Genomic DNA, 21,652 nt, shown 5'->3' with positions numbered 1-21,652 from the left:
CTGGGATTACAGGTACGCAACACAACACCTGGCTAATTTTTGTCTTGTCAGCAGAGAATGGGTTTTGCTATGTTGGCCAGGCTAGTTTCAAACCCCTGACCTCAGGTGATCCACCCACCTCAGCCTCCCAAAGTGTTGGGATTACAGGTGTGAGCCACTGCGTGCGGCCCAGAGCTCTCCTCCCTCTACATGACTTCCTCCCTCATTTCCCCCAGGTCTTTGCGCAAACGTAATCTTATCAAGCCCACTCCTGCCCACACACATCTTCCACACTCTGCTTTATTTTTCTTCATAACATTTATTATTTAACATAATACATAATTTATCTTGTTTTTTTCTCCTCCTAAATATAAGTTCCATAAAGGCAGTTTTTATCCCTTTTGTTCTTTGCACTACCTCTAGCATACAGAACAGTGCCTGACATATATTAGGTGCTCAATAAATATTTGCTGAATGAATCAATTAATCTCCATTTTCCAACTTCTCTATCCTTTAATTAATTTGGAACTTGGATAGGGAAAAAGTATGTTTATTTCCCTTTCAAAACTGCAGTGGTAATCATGAAGTTAAATAACTTTATTCTAAGTATTTAATATCATCATAAAATAATGCAAATTAATTTATCTACATTTGCAGCTGCTATAGTGGGATAGGGTAAATAATTCTTTATTCTATTTAGAAGCAGTTGGTCTAAGACCATTTTAGACTATGAGAACATAAAAGCTGTATTCTACATTTTAAATGTCTAAATGATGACATACTTCTGGTTTTTAAAAAAATGTATATTCTTCCTAAGAACTAATTCTGCCCAACAATATACTAGACTGTAATTGCTTTATAACAGTGGTGAATACATGTTTTGTGTACTTTAATTATTCACTGACTTATTTTAATAATTAAAACTGTACTTTGTTTTCTAATTATTCAAATTTTGCTGAGAATTGCACATTAATGCCTGTGCCACTAAGATTTTCTCATGAAAAACCTTTAAGGCTACGTTTATAAAATAAGTAACTGAAATTTACATTAAATTTATTCCATTAATTTTTCATTCAATGAAGTTAAAACAGTTTTTTTTTTTTTCTTGGGATGGAGTTTCGCTCTTGCTGCCCAGGCTGGAGTGCAATGGTGCAATCACAGCTCACTGCAACCTCTGCCTCCTGGGTTTAAGCAATTATCCTGCCTCAGCCTCCCAAGTAGCTGAGATTACAGGTATGCACCACCACTGGTGGCTAATTTTGTATTTTTAGTAGAGACAGGGTTTCTCCATGTTGGTTAGGCTGGTCTCAAACTCCTGACCTCAGGTGATCCACCTGACTTGGCTTCCCAAAAGTGCTGGGATTACAGGCATGAGCCACCACGCCAGGCCAAAACAGTTTTTTAAATAGTGTGATGCATAAAAATGAAAGAATAAAGACCAACCATTTGTTATCTAATGAATTAAACAATGTACTTCCTTCTAGAAAAGTAAAGAACCAAACAAGAGTTCAGGAGAGACAGAAACCCTGGGACAAAGCTGTAAAATTATATACATATCTACCTGCTGTGAAGATGGCTGCAGTTTTGATGCCCTTATCTTCATTTTGTAGGTCCTGAAGGAATGAACCAACTGTTGACAACATTGGTTTGACTACAAATTGACAACGTTCTTTTCTAGATGGCAAAGTAAGTGTTACCAAGGGAAGGCCATGTCTATAATTAACTGTTATTTCTGTTAAGGAAAAAAAGAAAAGATAAATGGGTAAAATTTACTTTTAAAAAAAGCCATAAATACAAGAATTCTGGAAGGAATGCTCAAACATGAAATTCACACACCTCTGAAGTCCTATAAAAATTTGTATTGCTCCAGTAATGCCTTCATGATACTACAGTTTACATATTCCCTACCATTCTATACCATTTTAGTGTAGCATGTACCACACTATTATCTACTTAAAGTCTTCCCAGGTGGCTGGCATGGTGCCTCATGCCTGTAATCCCAGCACTTTGGGAGGCTCAGATGGGTGGACTGCCTCAGCCCAGAAGTTTGAGAGTTGTCTGGGCAACACGGCAAAACCCCATCTCTACAAAATATACAAAAATTAGTCTGGTATGGTGGTGTATGCCTGTAGTTGCAGTTACTTAAGAAGCTGAGCTGGGACGATGGCTTCAGCCTGGGAAGCAGAATTTGCAGTGAGCCAAGATCATGCTACTGCACTCCAGCCTGAGTGACAGAGCTAGACTCTGATTAAATGAAAAAGAAAAAAAGTCTTCTCAGGTAAACACTTAAGTTCTAGTTTTCTTGAAAACAGAAACTATTTCTTGTTTTTTTTTTTTTTTTTCTTTTTGAGACAGGGTCTCTCACTCTGTTGCCCAAACTGGAGTAGCACGATCATGGCTCACGCAGCCTCTACCTCCTGGGCTCAAGCAATCTTCCTACCTCAGCCTCTTGGGTAGCTGGGACTATAGGCATATGCCACCACGCCTGGCTAATTTTTGTATTTTTTGTAGAGATGGGGTTTTGCTTTGTTGGCCAGGCTGGTCCCAAACTCCTGAGTTGAAGGGATGTGCCTGCCTTGGCTTCCCAAAGTGCTGGGATTACAGGCCACCACGCCCACCCAACTATTTCTTATCATCTCTAACTCCTCTGATTGCTGAGGTGGGAATTTGACAAAAGGCAGCAGCTCTATTATGGGAGCACAAAAAGGTGGAAGTGAACCCAATCAGGGTGGGGTGGGATGGGGATAGTGTAAGAAAAGTCTATACTGCTCAAAAGTCTATTCTGCTCAAAAGTCTATTCTGCTCAGCTCTTTATTTGGAAGAAAGGGAAACAATTAACATATGAATCAAATAAATAAGAAAGCTTACCATCAGGTGGCACCACGGTACTATAATGGTGAGACTGGTAGTATTTCACATTTCCACACAGCTTCACATACAAAACCTACAAGAAGGAAAGATTAATTTGTTTTTTTATAAAAGAGTGGGAAAGATGAAATAAGTGTCTTTATTTTACCGTAAGATTCTTTTTAATACTCTATGAAAAGCACAATGAAAAACTCTACTTGTCATGCATCCCCAGGGTGAGCCCTTGGCAAGCTCCCTGAACCTTCCTGGCTGTATGCTTGCCTGCTACTGTGTATGCTATAGCAGTAGCACACTAGGATGGGATCCCCAAATTGGGGTATGACGCCACCTGAAAATCCTAGAGTTCTGTGAGAATTTTTACTTTCAATATTTCCTTTCAGGTAATAATCTAAAACAAATGGATGTATCTAGTCTAGATACATGCTTCTCAATATGCGGTCCCCAGACCAGAAGCATCTTGCCGCTAATTAATAATGCAGAATCAGGCCGGGCACAGTGGCTCAGGCATGTAATTCCAGGACTTTGGGAGGCCAAGGCAGGCGAATCACCTGAGGTCGGGAGTTCGAGACCAGCCTGACCAACATGGAGAAACCCTGTCTCCACTAAAAATACAAAATTAGCCAGGCTTGGTGGAGCATGCCTGTAATCCCAGCTACTCACAAGGCTGAGGCAGGAGAATCGCTTGAACCCGGGAGGCGGAGGATGCGGTAAGCCAAGATCCCGTCATTGCACTCCAGCCTGGGCAACAAGAACAAAACTCCGTCTTTAAAAAAAAAAAAAAATGCAGAATCACAGATTCAGACCAGACTTACTGAATTCCAGTCTGCATTTTAACAAGATCCTCAGGTGATTCACATGTACATTAGAGTTTGAAAAACACTGCTCTAGATCTGTGCTGTCCAATATGGTAGACACTTGTTAAATGTGGTTATTTAAATTAGTTAAAATTATGTACAGGTGGGATACGATGACTCATGCCTATAATCCTAGAACTTTGGGAGGCTGAAGCAGGAGGATTGCTTGAGCTCAGGAGTTCAAGACCAGCCTGGTCGACATAGTGAGACCCTATCTCCTATAAACAGCAACCACAAAAAAATTATGTTACACAAACATTCAGAACCTCAGTCACCTTTGCCACATTTCAAGTGCTCAAAAGCTCCCTATGCCTACTATCTCACTGAAAAGCAAAAGCGCAGGAATAGAATATTTCTATCATCACAGAAAGTTCTATTGGACAGCAGTGCTAAGTCTACAACATCTGAATGGCCACCTCACCATGGAACATGTTTTGTGGGCTTGCATTGGTGTTTGTGTTTACACAATTGCATTGGTGCTTAATGAAGACCTAATAATATCATGGTGCAGTGTGTGAACAAAGATATTGTGGGAGTAGAAAGAATGGGCATTGGGGAATTGGTTCATAGGCATTTGGAACTCAAAAGGACTTGCACCAGAGAAATTAGTACCAAAGTCACAACATGGTGGCTGTATCATACTGATCCAGATTTTTTAATGCATCACCTTACAGTAGTTTATTAACAATAAGTTTGCCAGTAATTGTGCAAAGAATAATTCTTTTATAAACTGCATTTTTAAATTTTTCAGGATTTGAGGGTACACTATTAAAATAATCAGTGGTTAAAAGTGTGTTCACTGTTTTAATGGCCGGGCGCGGTGGCTCAAGCCTGTAATCCCAGCACTTTGGGAGGCCAAGACGGGCGGATCACGAGGTCAGGAGATCGAGACCATCCTGGCTAACACGGTGAAACCCCGTCTCTACTAAAAAATACAAAAAACTAGCCGGGCGAGGTGGCGGGCGCCTGTAGTCCCAGCTACTCGGGAGGCTGAGGCAGGAGAATGGCGTAAACGCGGGAGGCGGAGCTTGCAGTGAGCTGAGATCCGGCCACTGCACTCCAGCCCGGGCGACAGAGCAAGACTCCGTCTCAAAAAAAAAAAAAAAAAGTGTGTTCACTGTTTTAAAAAATAAAGATGCCACTGACCCAAATGAGGCTCCATTATGCTCAAAATTAAAAGAATCTCATCAATAAGTGAAACAAAACATTCAAATACATATTTTAGTATTAAACACAACATAGGCAATAAATGTCAACAACATCATCTTTTACATTAAGACTAGTACCTCAGAATGTGACTATACTTTAAAGAGGTTATTAAGTTAAAATGAGATCATTAGTGTAGGCCCCAATCCGACATAACTGGTGTCTTTACAAGAAGAGGTGATTTGAACAGACATGCACACCCAGAGGAAAGACTGTGTGAGGACACAGGGAGAAGACAACCATGTACAAAACAGCCATGTACAAGCCAAGGAGAAGGTTTCAAAAGAAAACAACTGAGCCAACACCTTGAACTTTAACTTCTGGCCTACAGAACGGTGGTGAGGAGGGTTTCTAAACAGTGGAGGGCAATTAGTGTGAGTGTCATAACCCGAATGGGATGAAAAGGGCCTCTGCGTGGGAAACAGGCTCAAAAAAAAAGTTGGAGCCCAATTGGGGTAAGAAAGCCATCTCTGCAGGGGAAGGAGTGGTAGTGGATATGAGAGACTGTCACATGCAGAAGAAAAAAATTTATCAAGAATAATGGAAGCCAGATTTATCTTCTCCAAGAATGGAAGTACAATTATGGAAAGGGACTAGAATAAACCCTGTAGTGTTAGATTGGAGCTGGAAGTACTGGTGTGAATTCATGGTTTTTAATATGTAAAAGTATAAAGAAATATAATTAAATAAAATTAAATATAAAAGTTTTAAAAGATGCAGATGTTTAATGTACGTGTGTATATAAGTATAGAAATGTAAATTTTACATATTTATGCTTTTATACTGACATATATATGTATACATACATTCTCTCTTTCTGAGAGAGCCTATGAGCAGTGACACTCCTAATAATAAACATCTAGCATCTAGATCTTGGCACCAAATACTATGCTTACCTAAGAGGAAGCAAGGATCCTTGGAGAAATGGCTAATTCTAGGGCTGGATATGGATAAGGACAAAATGAACCTAGAGCATCTTGCTGTACTAGAAAGCAAGGAAGTACTCAATGGATGATGGGAGACTTATCAAAAGAACCCAGAAGGCAGGTCGAAGGGCATCCCTATGGTCAAATCTGGAACAAATTTTAGCATTAAATAATGATAGTAATAAATTATAATCCATTGAAGAAGATAGGAAACCATGAGTGTATTCTGACATAATTAAGTGAATAAATTTAAAGTTTAATAAGGAATGAGATATTTACACAGTTTTAAAATGCCTTCGCACAAAAGCATCAATCCAAAGGAAAAATAATAACTTCAAAGGGAAGAAGCCTGGCAGACACCATCTTAAATGATCAAAAGTAATATTATCAGTAATGGGGCAAGTTGAAATCATGCAGTGAGAATACATGGGACACTTTTGAGATATTTCCAACAAAGATGCTATATAATCCGAAGCAAATCACAAGGAAATACCAGACAAACCCAGAGGCATTCTACAAAATAACTGTAATCTTTAAGAGTCAAATCATGAATGTCAAAGAATGTTGTACTGATCCAGAGTGGAGGAGACATGACAACTAAATTAAACTGTGATTCTGAACTTCTGTCAATAAAGAACATTATTGGAAAAATTGGCAAGATTTTAATGAGGTGGTAATGTGTTAACATTAATTTTCCGATTTTGATGGTTGTTTGTCGTTAAGTTAGAGAATGTTCCTATGTTTCAGGGAAACTGGCATCAGATTCGCAATGTATTCTCAAATAGTTCACAAACAAAATAGTCTTCCTACTGTGGCCACAACTTTCTGTATATTTGAGACTGTTTCAAAATCATACAATTCTGAGAGACTGGTAGGCCAGCGTAAAAAAATTAATAATTCAAAAACAATAGGTTTAGAAAAACATCAAAATTACCATGTACAGAGATAAGTGATTAATAACAAAGAGTCAAATATTAAACCTTTTTTGCATGCCAGTAGGAAACTATGGTTACTTGGGAAATTGAAAATAAAACAATTTTTTAAAGCAAAGAAACTCCTGTGCAAGTTTTTATTTAGAAACCCCAAGAATATTGACAATCCTCAGACATGTTAGTAAAGCTTAAAAGAGAAACTACCGCCGGGCGCGGTGGCTCAAGCCTGTAATCCCAGCACTTTGGGAGGCCAAGATGGGCGGATCACAAGGTCAGAAGATCGAGACCATCCTGGCTAACACGGTGAAACCCGGTCTCTACTAAAATATACAAAAAACTAGCTGGGCGAGGTGGCCTGCGCCTGTAGTCCCAGCTACTTGGGAGGCTGAGGCAGGAGAATGGCGTGAACCCGGGAGGCGGAGCTTGCAGTGAGCTGAGATCCGGCCACCGCACTCCAGCCTGGGCGACAGAGCGAGACTCCGTCTCAAAAAAAAAAAAAAAAAAAAAAGAGAAACTACCATACCCTGCAACAACCCTTTTCAGAGGATTATTATTAAAATTCTGAAAATCTTACACAAACCCATCACACATGCAGAGCTGAATTTCAAGAATGACTCACCAAAACTCAGGTCTTCGTTTTAGTTTACACCTCACCTTAAACCCATCTTGGGAAGCCTACCATTTTATATCAAGGGGGATTTGATAGTTTTGAACAAACAAATGGTATGAACCAAAGCTGTTGCTTTTTCATTTAATCCAGTTAGCTGGGCTGCCCCTCTATACCACACCTGGGTTCAGATTCCCCAAATCAGGCCCCCCCGCTTTTCAAATCTAAGGATTCTCAGGATGAATTCTTAGATTTAAGAAGTATGAGTCTTAGCTGGACACAGTAGCTCATGCGTGTAATCCCAACACTTTGGAAGGCTGAGGTGGGAAGATTACTTGAGCCCAGGGGTTCAAGACTAGCCTGGGCAACAGGGTGAAACCATATTTCTATTTTTATTTTAAAAAATCATAATAAATAAATGAGTCCAAAGCAGGAAAAATGAAATTAACTCTGTCCCTGACACAATGTGATGAAACTGCAGAACCCCAGAAACAAAAAATTCTTACAACACCTGAAAAAACAGAGGTTGCTTACAAAGGAAAACAATTAAATTTACATAAGGTGAATTAATAGAGATTGGAGGCAAAGGAATATCTTCAAAGTTCTGAGGGGAAATAACAACCAACCTCGAATTCTATAGCCAGATAAGCTACCATTTTGAACAAAACTGAGACTGAGAGACTAAAATACATTTACTGAAAGCATTTTGTAGGAAAAAGGAAATCAAAGAAAGCTTACACACCACAGGATGTAAAACTAAATGAAGAGAGAAACAAAGTGTGTACTTCTAAACCAATAGAGATAAAAGAGTATAAAAAATTTAGCCAAATTACGAGAAGACAAGAAAGGAGAAAGAAAATGAGCAAAGGAAAATCAGGATGAACAGAATGCACAGAGTAAGGTGGTACACAGATATCCACATTTGTCTGAAATCACAATAAATGTAAACAGATTAAACTCTCAGAAGGACAGAAGTTGTTGGATTTATAACAGACTGAGAGTTTACTCGTAGGCTTTCATTGAAGACACTACTCTAAACTGTAGTGAACAAAATGTAACAGGAACAAGGAATAGCATGTGAAATTCTGAACAAGGAAATTGGTAAAATATATGCATAAAATGAATATAAACTCCATCATTTTAAATGTTGTTTTCTGTGTCACTTAATATAGAGTACTTCTGCACTCCACAGAAACAAGAAATTCTTGCGTGAGGCAAGAAAAATGGTGCTTTTGGGGTTAGGCTGCTTTGTACACTCCTCAGCTACGTAGTTGTTTTGTTTTGAAGCTTGTCTTTGGGTTCATTAGTTTTACATCCTGTGGTGCATCATGATCTTTTGTAGAACCTCACACTGAGCTTCAAGCTTTAATGATTTTTTTTTTTTTTTTTTTTTTGCTTCTCTGTACAAAAAAAAAAAAAAAAAAAATCAAACTGCTATATAGGAGCTCTTTTTTGATGAACTCTTACTTGCCTCTAGATCTATGTGTCTCCCTAACAAAAACTGCATTTTGTAGCACAGACTAGGCAGTTATCTTAATTAATATTTCAGTCTCAGGTACTACATGAATCATCACTGTGAAAATAATTTTTTTCTTCTGGTTTGGATAGTCCAAGAAGAGTAGTTAATCCACAGCATGACTGAAACAGAACAGAAACAGGATACGAATGGCATTTGGCTAATACAGAACAGAAACAGAAGTAATACATACAATATTTGGCTAGTAGCCAACAATAACTTCCACCTACTGTAACTTCTCAACCAGCTCCCTCTCAGCTAGGCTGCATTTACATTCCTTCTAAGAACTACACATTTAAGTCAGTCATCCCTTCGGAACTGATCTCAGCAGGACGTCTGAAATTATATTCTTGTATACATGTATTTTCCTCCTTCTCTCTCCTTCCTTCCATTCCTTTTGACAGGACACTGGTTTTGAAAGCAGATAATGAAGGACTACAACCCAGAGAAAAGATGTTAGACTAATTTTCCTGTCCTACTGTGGTCTGTTAGAAAAAAGATGGAAATATTTGAGTATACTGCCTTAAAAATACATTATGTATAATTAATAAACTTTTTCAGCATCATTATGTGAATGCAGTTTCTTAAGATCCATTTGTAATGGAAATACCTAGTACTTTTTCCTCTAGTTCAGATCACTTATGCCTGGAAGCCTTGTTTTACATGGTTTTCAATAGTGTGAAGCTGGTTTTAACAGCTACTATTTCCATCTGCCCAGCACCTCTTCCTTACGCTATCCCAACAGGTGCGGACACACAATTATGTGGGTCAGGTGCAGTTCTGCATCCCTTTTACCATAAGGTGATGGTTCAGTGGCACATTTAAAAGGGTGGGGGCTCCTAACTATTAATACTAGACTGTGGTCACTTATTATCGGTGTGACCTTAGATTACTTAATCTCCATGTGGTCCCTGCATTTCAGTATTCTAGCAATTAAAATATAGTAAATAAACTGCACATGGATGTTTATAATGGCTTTGTTTATAATTGCCAAAACTTGGAAGCAGGCAATATGTTCTTCTTAGTAGGCAAATGAATAAACAATGGTATATCTAAATAATGGAATATTATTCAGCACTAAAACGAAATGAGCTATCAAGCTATGAAAAGACACGGAGGAACCTTAAATGCGTATTACTAAGTGAAAGAAGCCAATCTGAAAAGAATCAGACTGTGTGATTCCGACTACATGACATTTTGCAGAAGGCAGAACTGTGGAGACAGTGAAAGGATTAGTGGTTGCCAGGAGTTATGGGAAACACAAGGATGAATAGAGCACAGAGGATTTTTAGGGCAGTGAAACTCTCTTGTATGACACTATAATGTAGACATGTCACTATATATTTGTCCAACTCCATAGAATGTACGACACCAAGGGTGAATCCTAATGTAAACTATGGACTTTGGGGGTAATGGCGTACCAGTGAAGGTTTATAGGTTGTAATAAATGTACTACTCTGATGCAAAATATTGATAACACCAGAGGCTGAGGGAGTGGAGGTAGACAGACAGTATATGGAAACTCTTAGAGCTTTCTGCATGGTTTTGCTATTAAATTAAAACTGCTATAAAAAATGGTCTATTAAAAAACAGTGGGGAGGGGTGCTCGCTTTGTCCCACATGCTGTTATTTGTCAGCTCTTGTTCTATAGCTACTTCTTCTATCAATGCCGGGTTTTGTTTTTTTTTTGAAAAATTGATACATAAATACATTTTAATGAAAAAATATGAGAAACAGTAGTGTTTGACTCATAGTTGCTGAGAAGATTAAGTAAGATACCACATGTAAAACACTTAGATATACAGAGAGGAAGAGAAGAACATTCCGGACAGAACACCATGTGCTGTGTCCCTGAGGTCTAAGAAACTTGTCATGTTCTAGGAATTGAGGGAGGACCAGTAGGACCAGAGTAAGGTAAGTGAGAAAGAGAGGGGAGATGAGATGAGACTGGTATGAGAAGTAGTGTCTCAGTCATGCAGCATCTCATTGGCCACAAGCTTTTATTTTGTTAAAGTGTAGTAAGGATTCATTGAAAGGTTTTAAGTAGAAGAATGGAGTGATTCTATTTACATTTTAAAATCACTTTTACTGCTTTAAAAAGGGCAGCCTAGAGGGCAAGGGTGGAAACCAGTTTAGAAACTGGCACAATAGATGATGGTGACCTGGCCCAGAGCACTAACAATAAAAATGGAGAGAAACAGATAAAAGTATGCAGGTAAAACTGATAGCTTAGTGGAGTCAAGAACAACTCCTGGGTGTGACTTCAGCAACTACGGAGATGGTGAGTCAGTTACTGCATGGGGAAGAGGGGACCAGAGGAAGCTGTTTCACGGGAAAATCAAGAGTTTTGTTCTAGATCAATTTAGTTTCCCATGTCTGTGATTACATAAGGGTAGATGTTAGTCAAGTATTTGGATATTCTACTCTGGACCTCAGGAAAGGTCTGAGCTAGAAAGCTGAGGGGCTGGAGACAGAAACCAGGTGGTGGTATGCTGAAGAGTGAGTGGGAAGTGATGATGAGAAGACAGCTAATCTAGACAAACGGAAAAGTTCAGCTAAGGGGAGCACATGAATAGGGCAGTAGCTGGAAGGCTATGTGGTTATTGGAGGGTTTGGGACTTAAGCTGAGAGACATCAGAGTATATTTGCATGCTGATGTATGTACTTGTATAGCATGAGAGGTAGTGAGAGAGTGACAACTGAAGGAGTAAAGGAAAAACATCTGTCTGTCTGAGAAAGCCTGAGGGACACAAGATGGAAAACATCTGAGTGGGGGGACTGGCCTTTGAGGAGGAAGACCACTGTACTGCAGAAGGAAAGGAAGAGATGGCAGGTACAGATCGAGTCTACAGATTTTATGGTGGGAAGATGATAGTGGTAAGAGCATGCATAGTGGGTACACTGAATAGGGCTCTCCATGCAGTGAGTAGAGAAAGTGTAAAAGCAAGGAAGCGTGCAACAGCATGCCACTTTCAAGAAACTGTGATGGGTTCAGAATGTCTGAAATAGAGGGTTGGGAGGTGGGTGGTGCTGCAGATGATAAAGTGAGGCTGGAGAAGAGGATATGAATCAACTCGTGGGAAGTTTTTTTTTGTTTTTTGTTTTGTTTTTTCTTTTTTAATGTTTCTCTTTGCGATAGAGGTCTTTACATCTGGAAGTAGTTTGACTTTACTTGATTTTAGAAGATAGGAATAGATTTAGATCTGGAATGGGTTGGTGGGGGAAGCCAGTTAGGAAACTGTTAAGATAATCTAGGGAAAATGGTAAGAATCTGAAGTAGGGCAGTAGTGATGGAAAGGAGAGGATAGGATGAATTTGAGAGGTCTGTATGAAGTACAACCAGTGGGTCTTAGTGACAGTTCAGTTGTAACTACTGGTACAACCTCTACCAGTTGATTTTAAGGAATATTAATTTAGGACAACTCTTAGCCTTCCAGTTCTAATGATTGGTAATGGAACCAGTTTATCAAGAAAAAGAATAAAGGAGAGAATCAGGTCTATAGAGGAGTAAGAAAGAGCTCAGTTAAAAAAATGCCGAGTTTGAGGTACCTGGGGACCACCCCAGCGAAGACATCTGTTAGACATGTACGGGAGTGAGTCTCAAGAGGAAGGCTTGTTGCTCCAGGAATGCCGAAGTGTGTATTATTGTTTGATTCCAAACCTTATAAAGATTTGCTTGTTTGGGTTCAGACTACTTCTAACCTGGGATTATGTTGAGAAAAACAACATGAAAAAAAATTCCCCAAAGAAGTTTGATAATACATTATCAGGATCCTAAAGCTATTCATACTTTATGGTATCATTCCACAATTTATCCTAAAGAAATAAAAATGCAAACAAAGATTTATGTGTAAAGGTGTTCAGAAGCCATTTAGATGTAATGGTGAAAAACTGCATACAATGCATAGAAAATAAACTGCAAAGTATACATCAATGTTAACTTTAATAATTTAGATGATAGCATGATTGGTGATTTATTGTCTCCTTTTTGCATGCCTGTGATTTACACATTTTCTAAAATGAGAATGTGTTCCTTTCTAATGAGGAAAAATGAAATTGAAAATAGTATATAAAATGGAAATGATCAACCATAGGTAAATAGTAAATTCTCTTAGATCCATAGGACAAGATGTGATAGAGCTATTTAAATTATTTTGTTTATGAAAAGCTTTGAATGAGGTGGGTAAATGTTTAGAAAATGTTAGCAATCAGCTTGTAGTTGACTATGACAATGCGAGCATATCTATCTATAGACAGACTGGCATAAAAAGTCAGGAGTTAGTGGAATTGTGGCTGCTTGTTTTTTGTCTTCTCTATTTTCCATCAAGTTTTTCACAATGACTTTTATTATATTTTATTTCCTTCATATTTTTAGTTTTGTTTTATATAGTTTTTTCTCCTTTTACTACTTTCCTTGAAAAAGTCTGTTCTATTTATTTTTCTACCACTTTAGAAACTATACACATACTATACTAACTAAACTATACTAACATACGCACATATTTAACTATAACTTTTCTAACAAAGCCTCAATTTATCTTTGCCCCTCTACTGAACATGACAAAGACCTTCACATTTTCTAAGAATCCGCTGAATATAATATACTTAATTTTTTTTTAATCAGGCAGCCTCCGAACCAGAGTAGGTTCAGAGAGGCTCCCCCAAATCTTGTTTAACATTTTTTCACTCATTTTAACACAAATTTGTTTAAAATATCTTATGGCAAATAGTTTATTTTCCAACATGTTTTACAGCTTTATGTTTGTATGTTTCCTAGGGCTGCCATAACAATGTTCTACAGACTGGATGGCTTAAAAACAAGCATCAGTTATTTATAAAATAAATCTGGGCCAGGCGCAGTGGCTCATGCCTGTAATCCCAGCACTTTGGGAGGCTGAGGTGGGCAGATAACCTGAGGTCAGGAGTTTGAGACCAGCCTGGCCAACATGGTGAAATCCCATCTTTACTAAAAATACAAAATTAGAAGAAAAAAAAAATACAAAATTAGATGGGCATGGTGGCGCATGCCTGTAATCCCAGCTACTCAGGAGGCTGAGGCAGGAGAACTGCTTGAACATGGGAGGTGGAGGTTGCAGTGAACCGAGATTGCACCATTGCGCTCCAGCCTGGGCGACAAGAGTGAAACTCCATCTCAAAAATATAAATAAATAAAAATAGGCCGGGCGCGGTGGCTCAAGCCTGTAATCCCAGCACTTTGGGAGGCCAAGACGGGCAGATCACGAGGTCAGGAGATCGAGACCATCCTGGCTAACACGGTGAAACCCCGTCTCTACTAAAAAATACAAAAAAACTAGCCGGGCGAGGTGGCGGCTGTAGTCCCAGCTACTGGGAGGCTGTAGTGAGCTGAGATCCAGCCACTGCACTCCAGCCCAGGCGACACAGCGAGACTCCGTCTCAAAAAAATAAAATAAATAAATAAATAAAAATAAAAAAGTAAAATAAGGCCGGGCGCGGTGGCTCATTCCTGTAATCCCAGCACTTTGGGAGACTGAGGTGGGTGGATCACTTGAGGTCCGGAGTTTGAGACCAGCCTGGCTAACATGGTGAAACCCCATCCCTACTGAAAATACAGAAATCGGCTGGGTGTAGTAGTGCGCATCTGTAATCCCAGCTGGCTGAGGCAGGAGAATTGCTTGAACCTGGGAGGTGGAATTTGCCGTGAGTGGAGATTGCGCCATTCTACTCCAGCCTGGGCGACAGAGGGAGAATCCGTCTCAAAAATAAAATAAAATAAATCTGACTTACTCAGTCAAGTTTGAATAATACTGTTTCTCTTGGATGTTAAAAAAAACTGGTAAGTTGTTTCCCATATTAAAATCTAGCTGAAAGTGGCCGGGTGCTGTGGGTGGCTCACGCCTGTAATTGCAGCAATTTGGGAGGCTGAGGTGGGCAGATCACAAGGTCAGGAGTTTGAGACAAGCCTGGCCAACACAGTGAAACCCTGTCTCTACTAAAAACACAAAAAATCATGCCATTGCGCTTCAGCCCAGGCGATGGTGGGAGACCCCGACTCAAAAAAAAAAAAAAAAAAAATCTAGCTGAGAGTATTGTATATCAATAACTCTACTACATATCATTTAACCAAAAAACAATGTGTCAGGGAGTGTGACAAAAAGAACATTCAGTTAAAAAAAATTTTCAGCCTTTATCTCTTTAAAGTAGAAATAGCAGCTTTTTGTGATCCAACCTCCCATTCTAGAAGCATTAGGAAAATGTCAAGTATCAAGAAGTAGAAAACATAGCCTAAAGAGAAGTTGAGCTCAAGCAGAAAAAATTAAAAAGATGCAGCAGCCTGACTTCAAAAAGGAAACAACTTTTTAACCTGGAGTGAAGAAAAAATACTGATATATAATGGACAACAGCAGGGACTATCATAATTTGCATAATGACTATAAATCAGAGGGTAGCAGTTTAGATTTCTTAGTTGAAAAGCAACAGCTAATACACTGATACAGAAAAATAAATAAAAACAATTACTTCTAAATATAAGCCTTTTAAGGACAACTTTAATTACCCTGCTACAAAAGCACCACATCTGACGCTAATCTCAGTATGAGGCTTTCGAAAATAATATGGTGCTACAATTTGCCCTTTCCATATCCATGAATGAGAACTCCATTATTCTTGCTGTTTCAGGGCTCACTCAGTCGTATTCTACAGATATCATTAGATCATGTAATTTACTTTTAAAAGTTTTAAGACACAAGCTGAAACCCGGGTAAGAAAAAGCAACAGACTTGGTTCGTAATATTTGCTTGTTAAAAATTATCAAATTCCCCTTGAAAAGATAAATTCTTATTACCACTAAAGATCTTCAAAATAATATGTTTCAAGGTCTAAAAACAACTCCAAAAATGCAGTCGCAGTATTTTGTGAAACCAATACAATTATCTATTTTTCTGAGCCAAAGATAATTTCTTTAGATATGCATCTAGACCATAGAATTTTGTATACAGACACACGCTATTTAAATGAATACATCTATTTATAGTCACAACTTTTATAGAATGCAGAAGTACTTGAACATCTTTGCATGACAAAGGTAGTAATTCCAAACTGGGAAACAAACGGGAACTACATGAAAGTAACACGTCTGAATTTCTAAAGCACAGAATTCTAAGTTGCTATGCCCTCTGTTGTAGTGAATACGAAATGCAGAGATTCCTTCACAGGAAGTTTGAATACACAGAGAACTGATAAATGAAATGGCAGTATATAATGCCTGAAAATACAGGCATACCTCATTTTATTGTGCTTCACTTTATCACACTTCACAAATATTGCCTTTTGTACAAACTGAAGGGCTGTGGTAACCCCGCTTCTAAGCCAGCCTGTAAGCACTATTTTTTCTTAAAGCACGTGCTCACTTTGTCTCTGTCACATCTTAGTAATCCTCACAATATTTCAAACTTTTTCATTACTACTTTATGTTATGGCGATCTGTGATCTTTGATGTTACTACTGTAGTTATTTTGGGGTATCAGGAAACATGCTCGTATAGGATGGGGAACTTAATTAACATTGTATGTGTTAGGCCGGGCGCGGTGGCTCACGCTTGTAATTCCAGCACTTTGGGAGGCCAAGGCAGGTAAGTCACGAGGTCAGGAGATCCAGAGTATGCTGGCTAACAGGGTGAAATTCCGTCTCTACTAAAAAAAAAAAAAATACAAAAATTAGCCGGGCGTTATGGTGGGCGCCTGCAGTCCCAGCTATTCGGGGGCTGAGGCAGGACAATGGCGTGAACCCGGGAGGCGGAGCTTGCAGTGAGCCAAGATCGCACCACTGCACTCCAGCCTGGGCCACAGAGGGAGACTCCGTCTTAAAACAACAACAAAAAATATTGCATGTGTTCTGACTGCTCTAACAACCTTTCCCTTCCCATCTCCCTCTCCTGGGGCCTCTCTATTCCCTTAGGACAATATTGAAATTAGGTCAACTAATAAGACTACAATGGTCCCTAAGTGTTCAAATGAAAGGAAGAGTGGCATATCTCTTACTTTAAATCAAAATCTAGAAATAATTAAGCTTAGTGAGAAAGGCATGTCAAAAGCTGAGGTAGACTGAAAGCTAGACCTCTTGTACCAGTTAACCAGGTAGTGAATGCAAAAGAGAAATTCTTGAAGGAAGTTAAATGTACTACTCCAGTGAACACATGAATGATTAGAAAGTGAAACAGCCTTATTGCTGATAGGGAGACATGATAAGTGTTAGTGGTCTGGATATCAAACCAGTCACAACATTCCCTTAATCCAAAGCCAAAGCCAGAGCAGGGTCCTAACTCTCTTCAATTCTGTGAAGCCTGAGAGAAGTGAGAAAACTGCAGGAGAAAAGTTGAAAGCTAGTAGAGGTCGGTTTATGAGGTTTAAGGACAGAGGCCATCTCTATGACATAAAAGTACAAGGTGAAGCAACAAGTGCTGATGTAGAAGCTGGAGCAAGTTATCCAGAAGATCTAGCTAAGATCACTGATGAAGGTGGCTACACTAAACAAAAGATTTTCAGATTCCAATACTGCCTTGTGTTAGAAGATGATGCCATTTAGGACTTTCATAGCTAGAGAGGAAAAGTCAATGCCTGGTGTCAGGCCTCTGAGCCCAAGCTAAGCCATCATATCCCCTGTGACCTGCAGATGGCCTGAAGCAACTGAAGAACCACAAAAGATGACATTCCACCATTGTGTTCTGTTCCTGCCCACCCTAACTGATCAATTGACCTTATGATAATACATCCTCCCTGCCCTTATGATAATGTACTTTGTGATATTCCCCTACCCTTAAGAAGGTACTTTGTAATATTCTCCCCGCCCTTGAGAATGTACTTTGTGAGATCCACCCCCTGCCCACAAAAAAACTGCTCCTAACTCCACTGCCTATCCCAAACCTATAAGAACTAATGATAATCCCACCACTCTTGGCTGACTCCTTTTTCAGACTCAGCCTGCCTGCACCCAGGTGACATAAACAGCCTTGTTGCTCACACAAAGCCTGTTTGGTAGACTCTCTTCACACAGATGCACATGACACCTGGCTTCAAGGCTTCAGAGATTCAAAGGACAGGCTAATTACACTATATTGGGGCTGACAGGGGTTAATAATGCAACTGGTGACTTTAAGGTGAAGCCAATGCTCATTAACCATTCTGAAAATCCTAGGGCCCTTAAGAATTACACTAAAGCTACTCTACCTGTGTTCTATAAGTGCAACAACAAAGCCTAGATGACAGCTTATCTGTTTACAGCATGGTTTACTGAATATTTTTCTTTTCTTTTTTTTTTTTTGAGATGGAGTTTCACTCTTGTCACCCAGGCTGTAGTGCAACAGCACGATCTCAGCTCCCTGAAACCTCTACCTCCTAGGTTCAAGCAATTCTCCTGCCTCAGCCTCCTGAGTAGCTGCATTACAGGGGCCCACCACCATGCCTGGCTAATTTCTGTATTTTTAGTAGAGATGTGGTTTTACCATGTTGGCCAGGCTAGTCTCAGACTCCTGACCTCGTGATCCACCCATCTCGGCCTCCCGAAGTGCTGGGATTACAGGTGTGAGCCACTGCGCCAGGCCAGTTTACTGAACATTTTAAGCCCACTGTTGGGACCTACTGCTCAGAAAACAAAATTAAAAAATAAAAATTTAAAAAAAGGATTCCTTTCAAAATATTACTGCTCACTGACAATGTACCTGTTCATCCAAGAGTTCTGATAGAAATGTAAAAGGAGATTAATATTTTCATGCCTGGTAACACAACATCCAGTTTGAAGTCCATGGATCAAGGAGTAATTTACACTTTCAAGTCTTCTTTAAGAAATGCATTTTGTAAGGCTATAACTGCCATAGATAGTGATTCCTCTGATGAATCTTGGCAAAGTACATTGAGATCTTTCTGGAAAGGATTCACCATTCTAGATACCATTCAATATATTCATGATTCATGGGAGGAGCTCAAAATATCTACATTAACAGGAATTTTGAAGAAGTTAATTCCAACCCTCTTGGATGACTTTGAGGGGGTCAAGACTTCAGTGTAAGAAGTAACTGCAGATGTGGTAAAAATAGCAAGAGAATCAGAATAAAAGTGGAACCTGAAGATGGAACTGAATTGCTGCAATCTCATAATAAAACTTGCACAGATGAGGGGTTGCTTCATATGAATGAGTAAAGAAAGTGGTTTCTTGAGATGGAATCTACTCTTGGTGAAGATGCTGTGAATTTCATTGAAATAATAACAAAGGATTTAGAATAAATTTAGTTGATAAAGCAGTGGCAGGGTTTGGAGGGACTGACTCCAATTTTGAAAGAAGTTATTCTATGGGTAAAATGTTATCAAATAACATCACATGCTACAGAGACTCTATCATAAAAGGAATAGTTGATTGATGCAGCAAACGTCATGGTTCTCTTGTTTTAAGGAACTGCCATAGCCACTCCAACCTTCAGCAACCGCCATCCTGATCAGTCATCAGCCATCAACATTGAGGCAACACCCTCTAGCAGCAAAAAGATTATGACTTGATGAAGGCTCAGATGATTACTAGCATTTTTAGCAATAAAGTATCTTAATGTATGTATATTGTTTTTTAGATATAATGCTATTGCACACTTAATAGACTATAGTTCAGTAAATGTAACTTTTTGAGACAAGGTTTCACTCTGTTGCCCAGGCTGGAGTGCATTGGCATGATCTCAGTTCACTGCAGCCTTGACCTCCTGGGTTCAAGTGATCCTCCTACCTCAGCCTCCCTAGTAATTGGGACTACAGGTATGTGCCACCATGCCCAGCTAATTTTTGTTTTTTTTTTTTTTTTTTTTTTTTTGTCCCAGGTTTGTCTCAGACTCCTGGGCTCAAGTGATCCTCTTGCCTTGGCCTCCCAAAGTGCTGGGATTACAGCTGTGAGCCACCAGGCCCCAGCCTGTAAACATAACTTCAATATGCACTAGGAAACAAACAAACAAAATGTTGTGACTCATTTGATTGCAAGACTTGCTTTATTGTAGTGGTCTGGAACCAAACCTGCAATATATCTGAGGTATGCCTATATACAGTCATTTTAAACATTTTTAAAATTTACTTATATTTTATTTCAATGGTTTTTAGGAACAGGTGGTATCTGGTTACATGAATTAGTTCTTCGTGGTGATTTCTGAAATTTTGGTGCACTCATTACCCAAGGAGCACTGTACCCAATGTGTAGTATATTCCCTCAACCCCTCCCACCCTTTTCCCCTGAGTCCCCAAAGTACATTGTATTATTCTTATGCCTTTGTATAACATAGCTTAGCTCCCACTTATGAATGAGAACATACAATGTTTGGTTTTCCATTCCTGAGTTACTTCACTTAGAATATTAGTCTACAATTCCATCCAGGTTGTTGCAAATGCCATTATTTCATTCCTTTTTATGGCTGAGTAATATTCCATTGTGTGTGTGTGTGTGTGTGTGTACACTACATTTTCTTTATTCACTTGTTGATTGATGGGCATTTGGGCTGGTTCCATATTTTTGCAATTGCAAATTGTGCTGCAATAAATGTGTGCGCAAGTATCTTTTTTGTATAATGACTTCTTTTCTTCTGGGTAGATACCTATATGAAGTCATTTAGTCCTCAATTAATTCAGCTAATTGTACTGAACACCTAGTATGTAGTGAGTGACTAGCCTCTTTCAAACTCAGCCACAGAACCAACCATCTTTCCCTGCTCCCTTATGGTTACACTGGAAGAAGTCTTTCTGTGTCCTCACAAGGCTGACATATTTCCCCTCAGCTTGGGATCATTATCTCCTTCCAAGTGACCTTACTTTACTGAATATCTTTCTCAATTGCATCTTCCTCATCAGCAGGTAAGCCTGCTCAAGCTTCTCCTGCCTTCTGTCTTTTCTCTATGCCTGCTTCCCTTTCCTTCCGTAGCTAAATGACTTGAATGAGTTGTGACATTTATTATCTATTTCCTCATCTTTCACACATTCCTTACCCATTGCAATCTGGCTTCTGCCCCATCATTTCACTAAAATTACTCTCAAAAGGCCACTGGACTACTGGTCTCTAGATCAAATGAAAGCTTTTCAATGCTGACCTTGCAGAAGCAATCACCACTTTTGATCACTCTCTCTTCCCTGAAATACCTTTGTTGTTGTTTTTTTTAACATGGAGTCTCGCTCTGTCTCCCAGGCTGGAGTGCAGTGGCACGATCTTGGCTCACTGCAACCTCTGCCTCCCAGGTTCAAGTGATTCTCCTGCCTCAGCCTCTCAAGTAGCTGGGATTACAGGTGGGTACCACCATATCAGGCTAATTTTTGTATTTTTAGTAGAGACGGGGTTTTGCCATGTTGGCCAGGCTGGTCTCGAACTCCTGACCTCAGATGATCTGCCTGCCTCGGCCTCCTAAAGTGCTGGGATTACAGGTGTGAGCCACTGCGTCCGGCCATTCTCTTTCTTAATTTTCATGACATCACATTCCCTTGGATTTCTGATTATACCTTCTCAGTTTACTTTAGAGATTCCTCTTCTTGTCATCCTTTAAATGTTGGTGTTTTCCAGAGTTCTACCAGAGGCTACCCTCTCTTATCTCACTCTAAGCAGTATCCTTGGGCAATCTCATCTAGTCACATTGCTTCAACTACATTACCTTGCTGATGGTTTGAAGCTGTATCTCCAGGCCAGAGCCTCTCCTTGTGCATCTAATTTGTATATATGTGATTGAAACCTTTTAGGGTATCTACCCAGTTCATACAATCTCCTATGTTTTAGAAATT

At 39.3% G+C, this 21,652-nt stretch overlaps 1 protein-coding gene across 2 annotated transcripts in view; it reads right to left on the bottom strand.

Annotated features, from left to right (window-relative positions):
• Window positions 1–21,652, bottom strand: part of MCUB (mitochondrial calcium uniporter dominant negative beta subunit) — a 117,340-nt gene that overhangs the window by 22,689 nt on the left and 72,999 nt on the right. Inside the window, exons 1-3 of one of the 2 annotated variants that reach the window (XM_030915196.1) lie at window positions 3,508–3,526; window positions 2,848–2,923; window positions 1,541–1,711 (exon numbers count right to left, since the gene is read on the bottom strand). In XM_030915196.1, coding sequence (XP_030771056.1) covers window positions 1,541–1,622 — 82 coding nt within the window. In that variant the 5' untranslated portion in view covers window positions 1,623–1,711; window positions 2,848–2,923; window positions 3,508–3,526. Of the gene's footprint in view, window positions 1–1,540; window positions 1,712–2,847; window positions 2,924–3,507; window positions 3,527–21,652 lie in introns of those variants that run through there. The other variant, XM_010375467.2, reaches the window with a different exon arrangement.

This window comes from Rhinopithecus roxellana, chromosome 2 (genome assembly GCF_007565055.1).
Source record: "Rhinopithecus roxellana isolate Shanxi Qingling chromosome 2, ASM756505v1, whole genome shotgun sequence".
Lineage (NCBI taxonomy): Eukaryota > Metazoa > Chordata > Mammalia > Primates > Cercopithecidae > Rhinopithecus > Rhinopithecus roxellana.
Note: the sequence above shows the minus strand (reverse complement) of the source record. Positions and strands in the feature narration are given on the sequence as shown.